General features: G+C 34.3%; 1 protein-coding gene across 10 annotated transcripts; it reads right to left on the bottom strand.

Moving 5' to 3' along the window:
* Positions 1-2,732: 2,732 nt before the first annotated feature.
* LOC134851480 (MFS-type transporter SLC18B1-like) lies at positions 2,733-8,360 on the bottom strand. Of its 10 annotated transcripts, none has more exons than XM_063867587.1 (4): positions 7,196-8,360; positions 6,661-6,998; positions 3,433-4,741; positions 2,733-3,053 (listed from the first exon to the last, which is right to left on the bottom strand). In XM_063867587.1, exons 3-4 carry the CDS (start codon positions 3,877-3,879, stop codon positions 2,835-2,837), a joined length of 666 nt encoding a protein of 221 aa, XP_063723657.1. In that variant the 5' UTR covers positions 3,880-4,741; positions 6,661-6,998; positions 7,196-8,360; the 3' UTR covers positions 2,733-2,834. The 10 variants fall into 10 exon arrangements, with proteins under 10 accessions (XP_063723657.1, XP_063723658.1, XP_063723659.1 ...); XM_063867588.1 differs by having other exon boundaries at positions 7,847-8,360; XM_063867589.1 differs by having other exon boundaries at positions 6,661-6,910; positions 7,847-8,360.
* Between the last annotated feature and the right edge of the window lie 12,487 nt (positions 8,361-20,847).

Below are 20,847 nucleotides of genomic sequence, written 5' to 3'. Positions count from 1 at the left end.
TTTTTATCTTTAAAGATATCGAAATCTTAAGTTGATGTGAGAGCTGAGTTTTTTGGGAAAAATTGTGTTCACACAAAAAAAATTACCAGACGTCGGTGTCTTACGATAGAAGCCAGTCTAACAAAGTCTAATTTTCGGTTAACTTTGCAAAAAAAAAGTTCAATCTTAAATTAAAATTTGGATCGAGCAAAATTTTAATTTACAATTTCTCCAAAACTCCATTTCAACAATGTTTTATCATAAATGAATTCATTAAAGACAAATGCCTTGCTGTCCATCTCACTTTTAGAGTGAGAATATAATCAATTGCCTTGCTGTCCATCTCACTTTTAGAGTGAGAATATAAAAATAGTTTAAAAAGTTGCTACTTACAAAAAACGACTATTTAAAATGGAGATGAACTTTGTATTCGGGTGTGTTTTAGTTTTTTCTTCTGTTTGTTGGTTTTCCACGCAAATTCGGGTACCACAAAAAATCATCGTAGGGCTCATTGATATATCATATTGAAGCATTTTTTACTATTGACTCGAACTATTTTAAGAAATTCCCTCAACTTTTTTTCTAATTTTGAAAAAAATTGGTTTGAATTTTGATTTTATGTCTAATTTTGAGCAAATAAAACAAACGATCAGGCATACAACAGATTAATTAAGCGGAAGTTAAACCACTTAACATTAAGTAAGTAAAATTAGTTCTTGGAGTTTTGTAGCTCCATTTTGAGAGCTAAAAAGTTTAAAAAATTGGAAAAATTTCTGAAATAAAAAATGAAATATTTTGAGTTGTTTTATACTTTTTGTTTTTCTAGTCATTTTTTTTAAAAAAAACTTGTGTCAAAATTGCTTTTCTTTATTATGAATGTAAAATATGCCTAAATTATAATTTACTTCAGACTTTTGTTATCATCTACCGCGAAAAAAAGCTTCACTCTTTTGAAAAAAAAATTTTTTTTATACAGTTTTTCAAAAACTATGGTCGGGTCATTACTCGCACAGTAACCGGCTATCCTTGTTTTTTTTGTATTTTCCACACAAAAAATCAGGTACCTCAAAAACATTGGTTTGGGCTGAGCGATATATCATATTGCCGCTATTTCAGTACTGATTCGAGCGACCTTAAAAATTATCAAACAAATTTTGAAACTGGTTTGAAAATTTTGATTTGTCGTCTGAATTTGAGCTAATAAAGCAAGCGAGCACGCTTTCTTATGCTTAATTTAGGCCATTTACAACACTTATTATGCTTAGCTTTAATTTTAATTGTGTAAATTAGTTTTTGAAGATATTCAATGCCATTTCGGGAATCAAACAATTCCAAAATTCAAAAAAAATTGCAAAAATTGAAAAAAAAAATTTGAAATGTTTTTCTTAAGATTTATTTTAGCTTTTTTGGTTCTTTTTCTTCAAAATCTGTTTTTTGTTTGTCTATATTACTATAATCGTCAAATATGACTAAATAATAGTTTTACGTCAAATCTTTTTATCAAACCACCCAGAAAAATTTACACTAATTTGAAAAAAAAATTCTTTTTAATTTTTAATGACTAGGGTCGGAACATTTTGTGCTATTTGCATAGTAACCAACTATCCTTGTATTTTTTTCAAATCAGTAGAATCACAATTAAAATGTAGACTGTAAAAATTCAGGGGCATGCGTAAGTTTTCTTAGGAAAAACGGGTGTTACTACTTGCATAGCAACGGCTGTCTTTGTTTTTTTTTTCAAATCAGTAGAATCACAATTAAAGTGTAAACTGAAAAACTTCAGGTACATGCGTGAACTTTCTTAGGAAAAAACGTGTGCAGTAAACGGCTATCTTTGTTTTTTTTTCAAATCAGTAGAATCACAATTAAAATTTACACTGAAAAAGATCGGCGAAATGCGTAAGTTTTCTTAGGAAAAAAAAATCTTCCAATCTTTCTTCAACAACTGTTTGACAAAAAAGTACACTGGAGCCCTCCAAATACAATTGTTGACTCTTTTTTTTCAGCCGTTTCAGAGACAGAATTGCTTGACCTGTTTGTGAAAGATTTAATGGCATTTATTTTGTACAAGATATTTTAGGTTGTTATCGATAGTTTGTAGCAATGCAAAAGTGGATACTTCGGTCAAAAATTAATCAATTTTTTGCTGAAAACATAAATTTCTAATTCTTTTTAAGTAGAACATATAAGCACATCACTGAAACAGTTAAGACATCTAAAAATGATTCGGAAGACTCTGAGGGTAAAAATGAAAACTCTGAAGGTAAAAACAAACTTGCGGCCACAAAGATTCGGAACATAAAATTGCTAAGATTTAGAACATAGAATATATGAATTACAACTGCTTGTTTTTGCGAAATCTAGAAATGTTTCTCTGATGGAAAAAATTGTCATCAGATAGTCATCAGTATAGCTTAAAACTGTTTTGCTGATGGTCAAAAAAATTTGCTGATGGACAGAATTATCATCTGATGGTTATTCTACTTTTTATGCTGTCTAGTTTGCTGGTTGATTGGAACATGGTTTTGGTGCATCTTGAATACTTCTTAGCTCATTTTATATCAATCTAGATTATGATGATCTGTATTTTTAAAAAAAAAAAAAAACTTTTTTTGACAAAATTGATTACTCATTAGCCAGTCGCTAATCTTAGCTCATACCAATCAAATGGTTTAATTTTAAAACGGAATTCAGAAGAATCCTTTCAAAACACGCGGTCAAAAACTACTACATTATCATCCAACAGATAAAACTACAGTTTTAAAGTCATATTGCATTTTGATTATCGCCCCAAAACAGGCTCTGAAAATTGGCTTTAAAAAACAAAAAAATTAACTGTATCTTCTAAAACTTTGTTAGGCATCAATTTCAGTTGGTAAGTTAGTCACTTTGATCTGTCCTGTTTCCTCTGTCTTCGTTTCATTTACATCCTCATTGTCATAAGCCCTCTTCAACAATCCGGAATGCATCAAGTAACAGAGTCCAGCAACAAAGGATGCAGAAGCCAAAACAGACAGTAACAGACAGCTTCTGTAGAATTCGAAAGCTTCAAAGAAAAATCCACCGACTACAATCTGAAACAAAAAATGCTTTCTTTAAAAACAGGCTTTTATCAAGTTAATTGCAAATTAAGTTGATTTTACTAAGCAGAATTGATACGTAGCGGAGCTCCCTCGTGTGGAAAGGACCGAAAGCGCGAAAATTTTGTCAGCCAATCGGATTTCAATATTCATAAATTCGAAATCAATAAGCAAAAAAATCAGTTATATTATGACAGTTTAAAGCAGGGCATTGATTGGTTGAGAAGTTCTGCGCATTCTGTCCTTTGGGCATGAGAATAGCCCGGTCCGAAAGGGGCAGAATAAAAAACTCACTTTTTTCATCAGTTTAAGTTTTTTTTCATGTTTACTGTTCATCAGGAAAAAAGTAATAATCCTCAGTACTTATACTCACTTGACCCAAAATACTGCCCACTGCGTAGCAAGAGTTCAGCCAGGTGCAAACGTAGATGCGGATCTTCGACTGACAGTCAATTTTGGCCAGTTGGGCTATTCTTTCAAAAAGGAAATATACGGGCACGAAGCCTCCGTTGGCAGTTAGGCCCAGCAGTGCCAGGCCACCATAGAGGAGCAGTTTAGCAGTGATTTCTTGCGAATGGTGTGAGTTGGTAATTAAGAGAGGAAGACCTAAAAGAAAATAACTAAATGCAGTCAAACAAGTGCACACAATAAACGAGACACTAGCGAATCCTTTGTCGACGAGAACTCCGAACAGAGCACATGTGACTGCAGAAGTTGCGGCGTGGATGAGGAAAATGTTTCCAGACGAAGTGCCGTCGATTGCAAAAGTTTGCAGCAAGTAGGGTGCAAGAGCCACTTGAAAGAACCCGACCTCACACATGATTGTCAGCACAGGTAGAGACACCAGAATTATTCCCGGGTGAAAAATGAACTTGAGAGCTGTCCTGGACACCTTGTTTTGCTCCTCCTTCGGTGTCTGGAGAGACCGCGTACTTCCATGGATCACCGAAGAGGAAGCTTCTAGTTTCGAAGACGACTGATGTACTTGGGATTTCTTTTCTATCTTCTGTTGCTTCTTGTCTAGAAGAGACAAGCATACGACGCAGAATAAACCGGCTACGATTTCGATCAATCCGGCTACTCAGAACGGAAGACTGTAGCCGCCGATCGAGAACAGAAGACTTCCGAAAGGAGGACCGGCCATTTGGCCAAACCCCGCGCAGAACTCGAGCAAACCAAATATTTTGCCAGCTTTTCCTGGGAATAATGGGATGAGGATGGGTGCGCCTGTGGCCCAAATGCAGGCACAGCCCACACCCATGAGGAATCGAGTGGCGAGACAGGAAGCGATGAAGAGGTGTGTGTCGGAGATACGCTGCAACTCTCCAAAGAGAATACACGTGGCAGCTGAAGTGAACAGTCCAAAGTAGAAGAGTGGCCTCTTGTTCCGATCAGATGCGAGGAAGAGGAGAGTGATTGAAGTGAGCCACATGGCGAACATGGTGATGGCAGAGATCACTCCCACCATCGACTGGGACACTCCCTTTTCCATTGCCTCGATGGGGAAGAATGGTCCGGTGGCCGACACATTGATCCCCTCGGCCAGGTAGAGCACGACCAAAGACGTCAAGCACATCATTCTTCTCCCCTTTCCCTCCGATCTTCTCTCGCACTTTCTCTCATTGTCTCTCTTCGTACCCTCTATCGGACCATCTGCTGCTGCGTCGGATCCATTTTGGTGCCTTAAAAAGAAACAAAGTTCAATTTTATAACAACATTTTGCTTTCAACTAGAGAGTTCAACAAATGATCTTCACGAACCTATTTAACACGTTTATGCGACATAGCTCGGGCTTGAGAAAGGAACTGTGCCAAATGAATGATTAGTTTTGATGAAACATACAAAATTGAAAAAAAAGTCAATGAACGCAAATAAACAAAAAAAATACAAAACAAGTAAATAGACTTATTTTTTGAAAAAAAAATTCGAATAAAAAAATGCACTGAAAACTCTTTGAATTTCTAAAAAACTTATAATTGACAATTCTTCTAATAAAATTATTCCAATTTTAAAAAAAACTAGCTCATTAGGTAAAATTTTTATTTTGAAAAAAACTTTGATAATTCATAGAAGTCGATACTGTTTTCATGACCTTCAAATTTCAGGAAAATTTCTACTTAGAACAAGAGCAAAACATCAGAGCTAGCATCTATAAACCATCAAATTTGATTTCAAAGACTTGCCAACGTAAAACGAGTCTGAAACAGTCAAGTTTCTTCATATGCGCTAAATGTTTCAATCCGCGTGATAAATTGTAAAACTGCCACGATCAATAAACGTTTCGCACTGATTAATGCAACTTGTTCGCTGAGAATGTTTAATGTTGTATACAAGATTATTTTACACCGCTTGTTAAAGAAAGTGTTCACTACGATGCAAGTTAGTGCAGCTGAAAAATTTGGCATTTTCAGGCCCGGATTACATTGGTAAGTAATTGAAACTAAAAATTGATAGTTTCATAGAGGGTAGCTCTGATGCCTTGCTCTTGGTCTATGAAAAAAAATAGCTAAAACTCAAAGGAGTTGATGTATGGACAATTTAAGAGAGATTTTTAAAAGAAAAACTCTGAATTTGCGTTTAATTTCACTTTTGTTTGTTCATTGCCTCCTAACAAGACTGCTTGTATCAGGGCGAAGCCCTGATTGTTCCGACTGCCTTTTAAGGTTTATGGAGCAAAAATAAAATTAAAAAATTAAATGAAATTTTAAAAAAAATGAAAAAAAAATTTTCTAAAACTTTTTATGAAAACCATCCTCCCACACCCCATATACAGTACAAAAGAATCTAATTTGCTCCTTGTAGCAAACCAATTATGACAAATAGGCGTCCTTCAACCAATTTGGAACGATTTCTAAGACGGATTAACTCTCCACTTACGCGTTAATAGCGCGAAATATATCGCGCGTTAATTGTCCCAAATTGGCCAAAATGGCAATCTTTAAACCCCCGTAACTTTACGAAAAATGATGATTGGTAAAATATGTTTTAAAATTTGAGCTCAAAACAACAATACCGTTTGAATGATGTAAAAATTACCGTCAAAAATGGCTAGTTAAAAAGTCGAAATTTGTCTGAAAAAAACCCACCCCGAGCACAAGTATTCCGTTACTTTCGTATCGAAAGTCGGAACAATAATGTTCTCACCACTGTTAGCCAAATTTACCAAAATATTTGCTGGTAGTTTCAAATTAAAACCTTCATTGACTCAAAAACAGAATTTTTGGCTCAAAAACGGTAATTTTGGCTCATTTTTAAAAATGTACGCTTGCGCCATATAATTTATGCCTAAATGGGCCTTTTTGGCGTTCAAAATGAGCATAGATTAAAAAAATAATAATAATTCGAATCCCCGTATTCGAGGAAATTCTAGAAACGCCAGTGAAAAAAAAACGAGATAATATCAGTTTTAGGGATTCTTCTAAATGGTAAACGGTTAATCATAGATTTTTTAGCAATTTTTTTACCTTTTCAAATGAATAAAATATTATGCCTATGGTTTCGCTATAGCCTTTTTCATATATGAAAACTATTTGAATTTTTTGTTCAACCAAACTAGATATCGATCGCAATCTTAAGGAAAAATATTGTTGAAAAAGCTCACCGATGCTGCTCGCCATATATTGCAGGAATCGTCGTTGCTGTAACTCCCGACGACATAATATTGCATATTGTATTGAGGTTCCCACACTAACAAAATCAACGAGCAGGAATATTTCGAAAGAATATTTCGAAAGCAGGAATATTTCAAATAATCAATAGGTGTAAATTATTGAGTAAATTTTGTCAATTTGAAGTATAATTTGGTATGTAGAGAAGACCGCAATGAGTGATAAGTAGTCTATATTGTAAAACTGTCAACAAAAAATAAGCTCATTGATGAAATTCTAAGACTGTGCAACGCAAAGCTGAGTCTTACTACACGGGTTGACCTCCATAGAACTATAATGCTTGCCATAAAATTCTATACACTTAAAAATGCAAGATTCATACAGTTTTGCAAATCAGTGTTATCGTTTTGTCTATGTTTTTTTTCCTTCTTGGCATAGATATCGGTTATTGTCAAAATAGAAAACAAAAGTTATCAGTTTCTATTCACGAAATTTGCGTTACTATCAATTTTTAAGGCAATGCAACACCAATTTGTTCTTGGCATAAAATATAACACCTTAAGAAACTTGGAACGAGTCAATGATCGAGAGCCCCCACACGGTATAGAGGTGATAAAGTTGTTTTAGTTGACGGAACAAACTTTTATTTTTGAGCCAACCACATTACGAGGCCAAACTGTGCCAAACTAAGAAACGAGTAGTTTCACAAAGCTTTTGAAACGAAATGAACTTTTTCCTACTTGCCTCAAAAAAACTATTATTTGCCTCAAAAAAAAACTTTTATTGCGTATCAGTGTTATTACAAAAATATTGAATACTTTTGAACACAATTGATTTTAATAAAAATAGCAATTTTTGCAAACTTGAAATCGTTCAATTTGTTTTTCACTCAGCCAAATTTTGAATAAAAAGTAGTATTTTTCTAGACTGTAATTTTTGAATTATAGTTTTGGGACAAAATTTAGTTAATTTGGTCGATTTTGTGGAGGGTGCTTTGCTCAAATGCGTCGAAAGTTTAGCCAAAACTGAGGATGCCATAGATTTACAGAATAGTTTTCTATCATAACTTCAATTTGTGTTTTTCATGCTATCTTTTTTCGGCTGAACAAGTTCGTGTAATTCCTTAGATTAAAACTTTTCTTTTGAAGACCTTTTCTTTTTTTTGAAGCCTCAAGGTACCTTAGAAAACACTGCTCAACCAAGGTTAGGTTGAAATCAAACTCATATCAATCTGTAAGATAGCGGTCTTAAACCGACCGGCGACCTTAAACAGAGATTCGACAAAGTTGGACTAAATTGGATAACTGATGACAGACCAACTTGTTTTTGAAATTTTAACGACAAATTATTACTTAATTAATGTAAAAGTTCGGATGTTTGACATAGCGAATGTTTGCCCTTGACCCCATTTTTTGATAGTTAGATTAGCTTTTTCAGTCAATCACGGTATAGCATTTTTTACTAAGAAAATGAACGCGCAGCGTACATTTAAAATTTTCGTGTGCAAAAAAGACGTGTGTATTTAAAAATAATTTATCGTTGATAAAATGACTTGTAGAGAATTTGTACAAATGAAAACCGCGCACTCAACCGCGTCTTTTACCGTATAATATTCGATTTCATAAAATTGCGAGCTGATAAAAAGAGCCGTGTTGTTTTATTAAGTGACTCTATAAATTGGAGTAAGGGAGAATATGGCCGCAGCATGAATAAAGTATATGGAAAATTTAGTTCAGCAACACACGCACCACAGACGCAGTCCTACAAAATAAAACAGGGAAACAGTATTGTTCACGTGGCTGAATATGAGTTCACTCGCACTCGTCATTGTAGAATACTTGAATGGAAATAATGAAGGAAACAAGCAATTCCTTTTTCTTTTAGATATGCCGCCTTTCGATATAGGATTGCGATTTGATTTTATCCCCATCGAAGGTAAAATTATCACCCTTTTCAAATCAGAAACAGGGGTCCCATAGAGAGGATCATTTCTATGGACAGCAATAATAAAAAGTTTGTTTTCCAAGTGGTGCAATAAATCCAATAATTATGAAAACTTTTCCCTGAAAGAGCACCAATTTGAGCAAGCGCAGTACGTAGTTTTAACCTGCTCAATTGAGTTGTGATGGATTTCTAACTCATAGAGTAATTTCAGATAAGGTACAACGTCTGCTCGTCACGCTATCTTATTTTCGGCCGGATAGATTCGTGCAACTTCTTAGTCTAATACCGATCTTAATCTTCCTCTTATATCTTTTAGTCTCAATAGATCTAGAGTAAACTGATTTTGTTACGAGTCGGTCTCTTGGAAAAGGCAACTAAGTTGTAAGTTAAATTCAATCTGCTCTGGTGCTGAAATTACAAGTAATTTCAGCACTTACAAATGAGTGGGTTGTTAGTTAGATGGAGTGTAATTGGTTAGTCTATAATATTTTATAGGGATAAAATATCTAATTTATAACCAATAATAATATATATTTTGGATCAGGTTCCACCCATCCGGGGCTTACAGATTTTTTGTTCTTTTGACTTCTTTCTGTAATGGAGGATGGATGATGATCGTTTGTATTTTGCGAGCACCATTTCTATTCCGACCTTGGAGGTGTGAGCTCCAGGAAGCTGGAACCATCGAGGCTGTTTTGTCATTCAACGATGACTGAGACCGTCAACAAAATCAATCTGATTTCCAATTGGTTTGTTTTGATCGTCTGTTCTTGATCGGTGTGGAGAACTGTGTTTCGATCTGGATTGGGAATGGCGTGAAGCTCGAGTTTGGAGGGAATGCCCTGTAACTCGGATCTGTACGTATACTTGAACATCGAGGTGGTCATTGGTCTGTTTCAATGAAGTTCTTTGCTTCGGAGTCAAGTCGTACTTCAAATCCTTTGAGTTGTGGTTGTGAGCTGCATATCGGTTGTGTTCAGCCATTCTGTGGGTTGAGTGTGGCGAGGTCGTCTTAGCTGCTTGATGCTCGTCTTCTTGATTGTGTATGGTCTATATTAATGCATTATATAATTTACATAAATAAATGTTTAGTTAATTCTTCTTTTTAGTTATGATTTTTTATTAGTTTTTATCGCAAAAGCTTTTATTTTAGTTCAGTTATTTTTAAAAAAAATTACTCCCACTTGAGTACCTCTTATCAAAAATAAGGAGTTTGTCACAAAGCGTGTGTTCTAGCACGGTGGGTTAGGCCGGCTATTAAGCATGCTCAGGACGTCGTCCTCTTCTGGTGGGTTAGGCCAGGAGTGAAGGTATGATTTCATGCTGGTTTTTTATGGGGTCCTGTTTCGTGTTAACTTTTTGTGTCCTATTTTTTACTGGTTTTTTTCCTTTTGTTGTTTTGGTTGTGTCCTTTTCTCAAAAATTAAATTGTTTGGTTTGGATTTGTCTTCCGATTTTTTTGGTGTTTTATGTTTTCTTTGTTAGACTTATCAATAGTCTTCAAAAGAATAAATTATCGGGTTATTTAAGCTGGTTTAATTCGGTTTGGGTACCGTGGGTTTTCTTGACAATCAGTGTTATCGTTTTGTCTATGTTTTTTTTCCTTCTTGGCATAGATATCGGTTATTGTCAAAATAGAAAACAAAAGTTATCAGTTTCTATTCACGAAATTTGCGTTACTATCAATTTTTAAGGCAATGCAACACCAATTTGTTCTTGGCATAAAATATAACACCTTAAGAAACTTGGAACGAGTCAATGATCGAGAGCCCCCACACGGTATAGAGGTGATAAAGTTGTTTTAGTTGACGGAACAAACTTTTATTTTTGAGCCAACCACATTACGAGGCCAAACTGTGCCAAACTAAGAAACGAGTAGTTTCACAAAGCTTTTGAAACGAAATGAACTTTTTCCTACTTGCCTCAAAAAAACTATTATTTGCCTCAAAAAAAAACTTTTATTGCGTATCAGTGTTATTACAAAAATATTGAATACTTTTGAACACAATTGATTTTAATAAAAATAGCAATTTTTGCAAACTTGAAATCGTTCAATTTGTTTTTCACTCAGCCAAATTTTGAATAAAAAGTAGTATTTTTCTAGACTGTAATTTTTGAATTATAGTTTTGGGACAAAATTTAGTTAATTTGGTCGATTTTGTGGAGGGTGCTTTGCTCAAATGCGTCGAAAGTTTAGCCAAAACTGAGGATGCCATAGATTTACAGAATAGTTTTCTATCATAACTTCAATTTGTGTTTTTCATGCTATCTTTTTTCGGCTGAACAAGTTCGTGTAATTCCTTAGATTAAAACTTTTCTTTTGAAGACCTTTTCTTTTTTTTGAAGCCTCAAGGTACCTTAGAAAACACTGCTCAACCAAGGTTAGGTTGAAATCAAACTCATATCAATCTGTAAGATAGCGGTCTTAAACCGACCGGCGACCTTAAACAGAGATTCGACAAAGTTGGACTAAATTGGATAACTGATGACAGACCAACTTGTTTTTGAAATTTTAACGACAAATTATTACTTAATTAATGTAAAAGTTCGGATGTTTGACATAGCGAATGTTTGCCCTTGACCCCATTTTTTGATAGTTAGATTAGCTTTTTCAGTCAATCACGGTATAGCATTTTTTACTAAGAAAATGAACGCGCAGCGTACATTTAAAATTTTCGTGTGCAAAAAAGACGTGTGTATTTAAAAATAATTTATCGTTGATAAAATGACTTGTAGAGAATTTGTACAAATGAAAACCGCGCACTCAACCGCGTCTTTTACCGTATAATATTCGATTTCATAAAATTGCGAGCTGATAAAAAGAGCCGTGTTGTTTTATTAAGTGACTCTATAAATTGGAGTAAGGGAGAATATGGCCGCAGCATGAATGAAGTATATGGAAAATTTAGTTCAGCAACACACGCACCACAGACGCAGTCCTACAAAATAAAACAGGGAAACAGTATTGTTCACGTGGCTGAATATGAGTTCACTCGCACTCGTCATTGTAGAATACTTGAATGGAAATAATGAAGGAAACAAGCAATTCCTTTTTCTTTTAGATATGCCGCCTTTCGATATAGGATTGCGATTTGATTTTATCCCCATCGAAGGTAAAATTATCACCCTTTTCAAATCAGAAACAGGGGTCCCATAGAGAGGATCATTTCTATGGACAGCAATAATAAAAAGTTTGTTTTCCAAGTGGTGCAATAAATCCAATAATTATGAAAACTTTTCCCTGAAAGAGCACCAATTTGAGCAAGCGCAGTACGTAGTTTTAACCTGCTCAATTGAGTTGTGATGGATTTCTAACTCATAGAGTAATTTCAGATAAGGTACAACGTCTGCTCGTCACGCTATCTTATTTTCGGCCGGATAGATTCGTGCAACTTCTTAGTCTAATACCGATCTTAATCTTCCTCTTATATCTTTTAGTCTCAATAGATCTAGAGTAAACTGATTTTGTTACGAGTCGGTCTCTTGGAAAAGGCAACTAAGTTGTAAGTTAAATTCAATCTGCTCTGGTGCTGAAATTACAAGTAATTTCAGCACTTACAAATGAGTGGGTTGTTAGTTAGATGGAGTGTAATTGGTTAGTCTATAATATTTTATAGGGATAAAATATCTAATTTATAACCAATAATAATATATATTTTGGATCAGGTTCCACCCATCCGGGGCTTACAGATTTTTTGTTCTTTTGACTTCTTTCTGTAATGGAGGATGGATGATGATCGTTTGTATTTTGCGAGCACCATTTCTATTCCGACCTTGGAGGTGTGAGCTCCAGGAAGCTGGAACCATCGAGGCTGTTTTGTCATTCAACGATGACTGAGACCGTCAACAAAATCAATCTGATTTCCAATTGGTTTGTTTTGATCGTCTGTTCTTGATCGGTGTGGAGAACTGTGTTTCGATCTGGATTGGGAATGGCGTGAAGCTCGAGTTTGGAGGGAATGCCCTGTAACTCGGATCTGTACGTATACTTGAACATCGAGGTGGTCATTGGTCTGTTTCAATGAAGTTCTTTGCTTCGGAGTCAAGTCGTACTTCAAATCCTTTGAGTTGTGGTTGTGAGCTGCATATCGGTTGTGTTCAGCCATTCTGTGGGTTGAGTGTGGCGAGGTCGTCTTAGCTGCTTGATGCTCGTCTTCTTGATTGTGTATGGTCTATATTAATGCATTATATAATTTACATAAATAAATGTTTAGTTAATTCTTCTTTTTAGTTATGATTTTTTATTAGTTTTTATCGCAAAAGATTTTATTTTAGTTCAGTTATTTTTAAAAAAAATTACTCCCACTTGAGTACCTCTTATCAAAAATAAGGAGTTTGTCACAAAGCGTGTGTTCTAGCACGGTGGGTTAGGCCGGCTATTAAGCATGCTCAGGACGTCGTCCTCTTCTGGTGGGTTAGGCCAGGAGTGAAGGTATGATTTCATGCTGGTTTTTTATGGGGTCCTGTTTCGTGTTAACTTTTTGTGTCCTATTTTTTACTGGTTTTTTTCCTTTTGTTGTTTTGGTTGTGTCCTTTTCTCAAAAATTAAATTGTTTGGTTTGGATTTGTCTTCCGATTTTTTTGGTGTTTTATGTTTTCTTTGTTAGACTTATCAATAGTCTTCAAAAGAATAAATTATCGGGTTATTTAAGCTGGTTTAATTCGGTTTGGGTACCGTGGGTTTTCTTTTCTTAGTCTTGCTGTTAGTTTGTGGTTTATGGTGTTTAGTAAGCTGTGTTGGTTAATTGGGATTATGATATAATTCCTTTCCAACCGGGTTAAAAAAGTTTAAAACTTGTTATTACTAGTGTGAGTTGTTATTAGTGAAAGTTAAAACTTGAAATCATTATTTTAAACAATTTGTCGTGGGCGAGCTGTGCGAGAATTTTTGTGCGAGTGAAATGATTCTTGAAAAGGTTAGTACTGCTGGCATTTGTATAGATTTACTGCTGGAAAATTTAAATTTACTGCTTTGTGGGGATTGATATTATTAAATTATTTTCATTGTACCTAGATTTACTACATTGGGGAAAAAAATTATAGATGAATTTACTACTGTGAAGAAGAAATTTTACTGCATCATTTATTGCGGTTTGTTAATAAGAGTTTATACTTTTAAAGAGTTTGCATTTTTTTATTTTTGTTTTCTGTTTGTAGATGATGGTGATCTAAGGACTAAAGGAAAAACTTTTTATAAGAAATGGTTAGTTTGTTTTGAAATAATTAGTGTTAAATTATTTAATTCATACTTACCTAGTCATCGGGGAAGAAGCCATGAGGGAAGATATTGTGTATTGAATCTGATGTGGTTATTAATTTTGCTAATAAGCGAATGATATTTTTAGTTTCAAGCAGTGGCCAAAGCAATTGAAGTGCTTTTATGGTCTTTAATTCTTCAGTGCCAATGGAAAACTCATAATTGGTGTGATGGATGAGGTTAAAATGCTTGTGATTATATTTAGTATTGTGAAAAAATTCTAATATTGGGACTTCTACAGGTGGAATTTATTCATGGGGGAAAATGAGGGGTCTGGATTCTTCTACCTTGAAAGTCTTGGTAAGTGGACAAAATATATACATTTGGGTTATTGGGTCGTAACTTCGAAGGATGCCTTGGAAAGTAGTATTTTTTATGCAGTATGTGAAATTTAGGAAAAATGTAATGTGTACTTAGAATTATTAAATTGAAATCGATGGTGGGGGTTGTCGTGATGGTGTGTGTAGGTTTAAGTGATTTTGAATGAATCTATAGTACGTGTAAGTATGCGTTTGTTTAGTTTTCAAGATGATGTCGTGTGAAAAGCGCAGAACTCGTTCTTTTGGAGTGAGGAAGTGGAAGGTTAGTGAAAAAGTTTCAAGTTTGTCGTAAAATGATTCATAAGCTTGGATGTCGATTAGTGCTTCGGAAATGATGTGATCGTATTTCTTATCCATTGAGTTAGTGTAAAGATGTAGGGTGTTCGGATAAAGAATTTTTCGATTAGTTGCGGGTTAGCGAACTTATCTTTTACGAGGAATTGATCTTGGTTAGGTCTGATGATATTGTAGTCATAGTATTCGATGGAATATTCATTAGCTCGGGGTGCGGTGAAAATCATTAATAGTTTTTTTTTATATCCTAAATGCATAAATTGTCTAGGTGTTAGTGCTGTAGTTAGTCTAAAAAGGTCATTTTTGCTTTTTTCTACTTCGTGAGGTGTGTTAATGAGTGGTAGACAAAGTGGATTTGAGAAATGATAAAATGATGTCCAGTGGAGTGTGGGGATTAGTACATGCTCATCGACATAGTGGGGTTGTTCAGTGTGAGGTTTGGAGTGACTAATGGTATATTGGGGAAGAGGGGTAAGGAAATTTGGAGAAATTCGGTAGTATTAGTATGATTAGGGTGATTTACATAATCGCGGGCTGTTCCGGGTTTGGAGGGAAACGGGTGGTTAGGAAATTTTCTTTTGAATGTTCTATATGCACGGTTAGTAGTTGATGATGATTGGGTTGATGTTGACGATTGAAATAAAGAAGTGGTATAATCTGAAGAGGGTGTAGGAGTTGGTGGGTTTGATGATGTTATATTTGACGATAGTTGATTAATGGTTAGGGTGTGAGGGTGTTGTATTTGTTGTTGTAGTGTTATTAGGTTATGTAGTTCATATGAGATTTGCCTGGTTTCTGGGAATTTGTTGTTGGAACGTTCATTGGTAAAGAGGGAGTATGTCGGGGTTACTTGGGAAATATGAGAGATGGTAGAGGGGGAATCATTTTGGGATTGGGAGTGGATGGGTCGGAAGGGGGGTTGGGAAAATGTTGATGGGCTGGGTTTGGAGTTTGTGAATTCGTCTGGGTTTCTATATCTGAATTATTAAATTGGGAAACTGTATGAAAAACTGTGATATCCGAGTTAGCGTCAGAATCTATGCCGGATGATGTATTAATAAGGGGTAATTCAGGTGGCGGGAAAGCAAAAAATGGGATGATGGGATGGGTTTTGGAGATTGGCTGGATGGTAAATTGAACGGTGAAGGGATCCAATTTGTCGGCTCATCTTGGGCTAACAAAATGATTGTTTTGAGATTGAAAATTTGCTGTATGTGGTTGTTCGATTATTTGTTCATATGTATTGTCATTTTGAGATTGTTGTGTTACAATGTGGTGAATTGGGCTTTGTATATGATTTGGTCTTGAATTTGCAATATTTACGAGTGCTAAATTTCTCAAATTTCGTGGTACTAGTATTAATGGATGATTGAGATTTAGAGTTGGTAATTGTGGTGCTGTGGGTAATGTATTTGTATGTTAATGTGATTCGTCATATGTGTTTGGTGTAGTTGATATTTTTTTGTTAAATTTTTTTATTTGTGCATTCAAAAGTATTCCAAAAAACCCTGCAAAAAGTATGCGTGCTACGCTTGCTTGTCTATTTACTTGTGTGTGTATGGCGCATGTGTTATATATTCCTTTTAATAGAGAGAAAAAAATCCAATAAAATTAAACATTGCGTATAATATAGTCAATCTTTCTAAGATGTAATAGATCCATCCTAGAAAGGATAAAAGTTCGTTTTTTAGATTTACAAAACTAAAAATATTGATTGGTGATATATCTTGTGGTCGATATTTTTCGCCGTTTAAATAAATATAATCTTTAATATTTTTAAAATATCCGCTGTAATCTTGTGTTTAAATATCTGAAAGTCCAACTGTTTCTGCAAGTTTACGTAAATTTTGATCTATTGATTGTCGTTGTATAGTGTCCATTTTTGTAAGTAGTTCATGAAATTGTTGTCTACGCATGTGGTGTTGTATGTCTGATTTTGAGTAGATGCTAATCGATTGTAAATCGATATTTGGGTTTCGGCCAATAGCTCTAATACTTCCAGGTGAATTTTTTTTTAGTGGTGGCATAAGTGTTGGATATGGTGTGAGTAGGTAGTTTTTGTCTTCGTCAGGGTTTAATTGTACATTATTGTGGCTATTTTTTGATCCACATGAGTCTGCTGTATCCCAAAAATAAGTTCTTCTGGATCAACAAAACATACTTTATTTTTGTAGAATATTGGGATTCTTTTTTAACATCGTTTATCTTCAAAAACATATGGGTGATACTTTTTTGGTACAAGTGTAATACCATAAAATGATTCCTTCATAATCAATGAAGTTTGATCTGTTTCCGGATTGTAAATATCCTGCATATGGTATTTTCAGAACTGCTAGTGTTCGTGACTGTAGAATTTGTGTTTTTTCAAGTTCACATAATTGGTGTAGTGTTTCTAGTTCTGATAGTGTCATTTCTTGACAAATTCTGCTTATTGTGTAATCTAAATCCATTTCTAAATCTATGTCATAGTGAATTGCGCCAAAATGTGTGCTGTTCATAATGATAGTTCTTGTAATCGTGTACTTTCTGTGTCTTGTGGTTTTAATTTTCCTATTGTGTAGTCTAGTTTCATATCTAAATGTTTATCATAATGAATTGAGCCAATATACGTGCTGTTCATAAGTGATAGTTCTTGTAATCGTGTGCTTTCTGTGTCTTGTGGTTTTAATTTTTCATCGATTCGTCCTGTGCTTTTCTGAAATTTTACTGAAACGTATGAGTTTTCATCAGTGAATGAGCGAGTTGTGGCCATAGGGTGTACGATTAAGTTACCTGTATTCATGTCGAAACCCTTTTCTTATTCGACAAGAGTTTCTGAATATTGGGTTTTATAAATTGGCTTGTTGTATTTGCATGCAAGTTCTGTTTCTGGGTATATTTGAAATCGTGTTAATTTATTTTCTATGTTGTAGATGTTTCTAAATTTATGTTTTGTATGTCTGATCTGGTCAGAGTTTACATCTTCATATAGGATTGATTTAAAAAAATATTTTTGGTGAAATTTAATCATTCTTGCGTTTACCTTTGCTACTTGAAAAACAGTACAGGTTTCTTCGGGGAACCATACAATGGTTGCTTGTGTGCGTGTTGTAGGATCGCAATGTCCTCGGTCAATTTTGCAAGGGAGTCTAATTCCTTGATAAAGAATTGTATCGTCTTTTCAGTCGCGTGTAAGTTGTACTTTTTCAAGTTGTATTTTCTAATCGAAAAACATTATTTCATGGTATCCTTTATTTATGGTGTCTGCTTTGCAATTTGAGGGATTATTTATTCCAATGAGTGGTATACAAAATTTATCATGAAGATCGTATGTTATTTTTCCGTGTGCTCCATGGAAAGGAAATTTTGTATCTAGTCGTATGTGACCTTGGTGTTTTTCTTTGTCGGCTTGATGTGCTAAGTCTGGGAAAACTTGAAAATTTACAAGTTTTCTGTTTGCGCCTATGTTTGGTGTAAGGTTTAGTCGCTTGAATTCGTTTTTTTAGTCTTGAGGGCCGAGATGTAATAATCTTTCGATGTTACTTTGTTAGAAAGATTCGTGGTGTAGTCTGTTTTTATTTCCGTTCGAAACTTGTGAACAATATACTTTCTTTTCGGAAAATGTTGCTATAAATTTGTATCCTGTTAGTGTTGATGCTCGGGTTTTTGAGTATAATGTAGCTATTACATTTGTGGTTTCTATAGCTTGTGGTTCGGATTCACATTGTGTTACTTCATTTATAAATTATTGTGTAATTTTTTTGTTCGTTTTCTTCACAATCGTAGTGTGTTACTAATAAATACTGAGGTCCTGTGCGAGGAGAAGGATTTTGTTTTGGTTCGGAAGTGAGAAAAAGAAGGTGTTGAAATGTAAATATTTTTAGAATATACATGTGTAAGATAATCCTGAGTATGGGTTATAAAAAGTTATATATCCGATTGTCTTTTTTATAAATCTATTGTATTTATAGATTATTTTTGTTGTTATAAATAGAGGAGGTAAAAATTGAGCTGTTATATTAGTGGGGTCTAATGGAAATGGGTGTTGAACAATGTTATTTAGTCTTACTGTAAGTTCGAATTTTAGTGTGAGACGAGTGGCTTGGTGGAGAGGCAAAATCGGACGCTGGTGCCGATGCTGAGGGTATATTGTTCCAGGTACATGACTGATGTTGTAGTATTTGGATGTTAAGTTCTTGTATATCTTTGTGGATATCGTGTCGAAAATTTAGAGGAAAAGTTGATGGTGATATTTGACTTAATGAAGGTGTCGAGGGAAGGGAAAATGTTTCTGGTATTGTGGACAGTGTTGTATCGAATGAAACGTCAATTGGGTTGTTTACTAAATTTGGTTCACCGTGAGTGTATTTGTGTGTTACCCAATATGGAAGACGTTCTGTAGTTGCTGGGGGATTAAAAGGGTTTTCTCTAATTTGTTCTGATGTGGGTGTTGAACCTAAGTATTCAGATGGAATATTTGAAGTGCTTTGTTGTGAAGCAATTGGAGGAGTATCTTGTAGTGTGCTATTAGAAAGGTCTAAGGGATTTGATGTTGGCCGTTGAGGTATAATAAATTGAACTCTGGTAGTTTGAAAACTTCTGTTTCGTCTAGGATGTATAATGATGTATCTTACGCTATTAAGATCTTGTTGTAGATGTGGGTATATGTTATAAGTTGGTTTGTATTGCGGTTTGCTTGAAGGTGCTTGGCGAACAACTGGTTCTAATGTTTCAGATAATCCTGCGTGCTTTTTTTCAAAAGTATACGGATTGTCCTGGAAAGAAATGCGTATAGATGACTGGGGATTTTGAGTACTTGTGGGTGTTAATGGATTTTCTTGGGTTGTTGTTGGTGGGGACTAGTGGGGGTGTTGTTGATTAGCAATTTTGAAAAATTTCTAGGAGTGGAATTTTTTATGATGAAAGTTTATGTTTATTCCAATATTCTTCAATAAAAAGAAACAAAAGAATGGTGGCTAATGCGAATGTAATTGTTGCCTTTTTTTATACATTTACATAATGTCATTATGAGTGATGTTAAAAATGTGAGAAAAATTACGAATAGTAGAAAAACATTGGTTCTACTAAATAGATTGCGAAACCTTTAAAAAGTTATTAAATTATAGTACCTGAGGAGGTTATCAAGAATTGTGAAGAGGGATAAATATACTTTAAAGAGTGAGTAGAAAATTAAAAAAGGTTGCAAAAAATTATGAAAAGAATTATTTGAGTTTCTATGATATCAGTTAAAAAATATTATAAAAAATTTGAAGAGGTATGAAAGAGGTATGAAAAACTTTCTTTAAATTTATTGACTGTTGTTGAAAGAAGCATCTAAGAAATGTTTTGGGTTGTCGAATCTTTTTTTAATTTTTTGGGGCTAAGTTCGATTATTTATTGGTTTTTTGACAAGTGGGTTGGATTTTGTCAAATGTTGTTGAGGGGTTTTTTTCAGGTGTTGGGGAGATCTCCTTAATTTTTTTTATTGATGGAATAATTGGGGGTGTCCAACAAGTAATTGTACTTTAGGCTAAATGATCATGTGCTTTTTGTTCTTTAGGCTAATTTATTATTTTTGCTTGGAGAGTTTTTGAGTTCTAAGTTGGGAAAATATTGTTGATCTTTGTACTACTTGATAGGGGAGGGTTGTAATATTGAGGGTTGTAATAGGGGAGGGTTGTAATTTGTACTACTTGATAGGGGAGGGTTTTAATAATGATAGAAGAGGGTTGTAATTTTTATTTTAGTTGTCATTTTGTAGCGGTTTGTTTATTTTTGACCTGGAGGTCTTGAAGTTATAGTTATAGCTATGCTTAGAGGTGTATATGTTTCGGCTAATAAATTCGTGTCACTATAAATAAAGTGGTGATTCGGAATGATTTATATTGGCTGATTTTGAACTAGATCTATTCGAGTGAGTGTTTTTCAGCATGTTATTTTGAAAATGTGTATGTTCAAAATAATTTAAAAGAAGATGATGAAAAAGAAAATGAAGGTTATTTTTGAACTTAACTTTCTTCAATATTTTAGAATGTGGAAAGAAGGTTTTATAGTGTTTTTCTTGGCTGACTTCTAAGTCGTTATAATTCTCTATGTTCAGATTTTTCTTTTTGATATTGTGGTATACTTTTTTCTGTCATTTTTCTATTTTTTCTTTCTTTTTGATATGTTCGTGTTTTTTGCTTAGGGGATATTTGTTTAACAATTTCCTTTTGTTGATCTAATTTTGAGCTTGTTGTTTTATCAGTGTGGTGATTCAATTTAGTTTTTGAATTTTTTTGAACAATTTTTAAACTTGTAAAAGAATATAATTGTGTTAATTCACGGAGTGCATATTCTTTTGGGTAATAGGGTAATAGGTTGTTTCGATGTTGAACAATTTCTTT

The sequence above is a fragment of the Symsagittifera roscoffensis genome, chromosome 7 (assembly GCF_963678635.1).
Source record: "Symsagittifera roscoffensis chromosome 7, txSymRosc1.1, whole genome shotgun sequence".
NCBI classification, from domain to species: Eukaryota; Metazoa; Xenacoelomorpha; order Acoela; family Convolutidae; genus Symsagittifera; species Symsagittifera roscoffensis.
The sequence above is the reverse complement of the archived record's forward strand: the minus strand, read 5'-3'. Positions and strand labels throughout refer to the sequence as shown.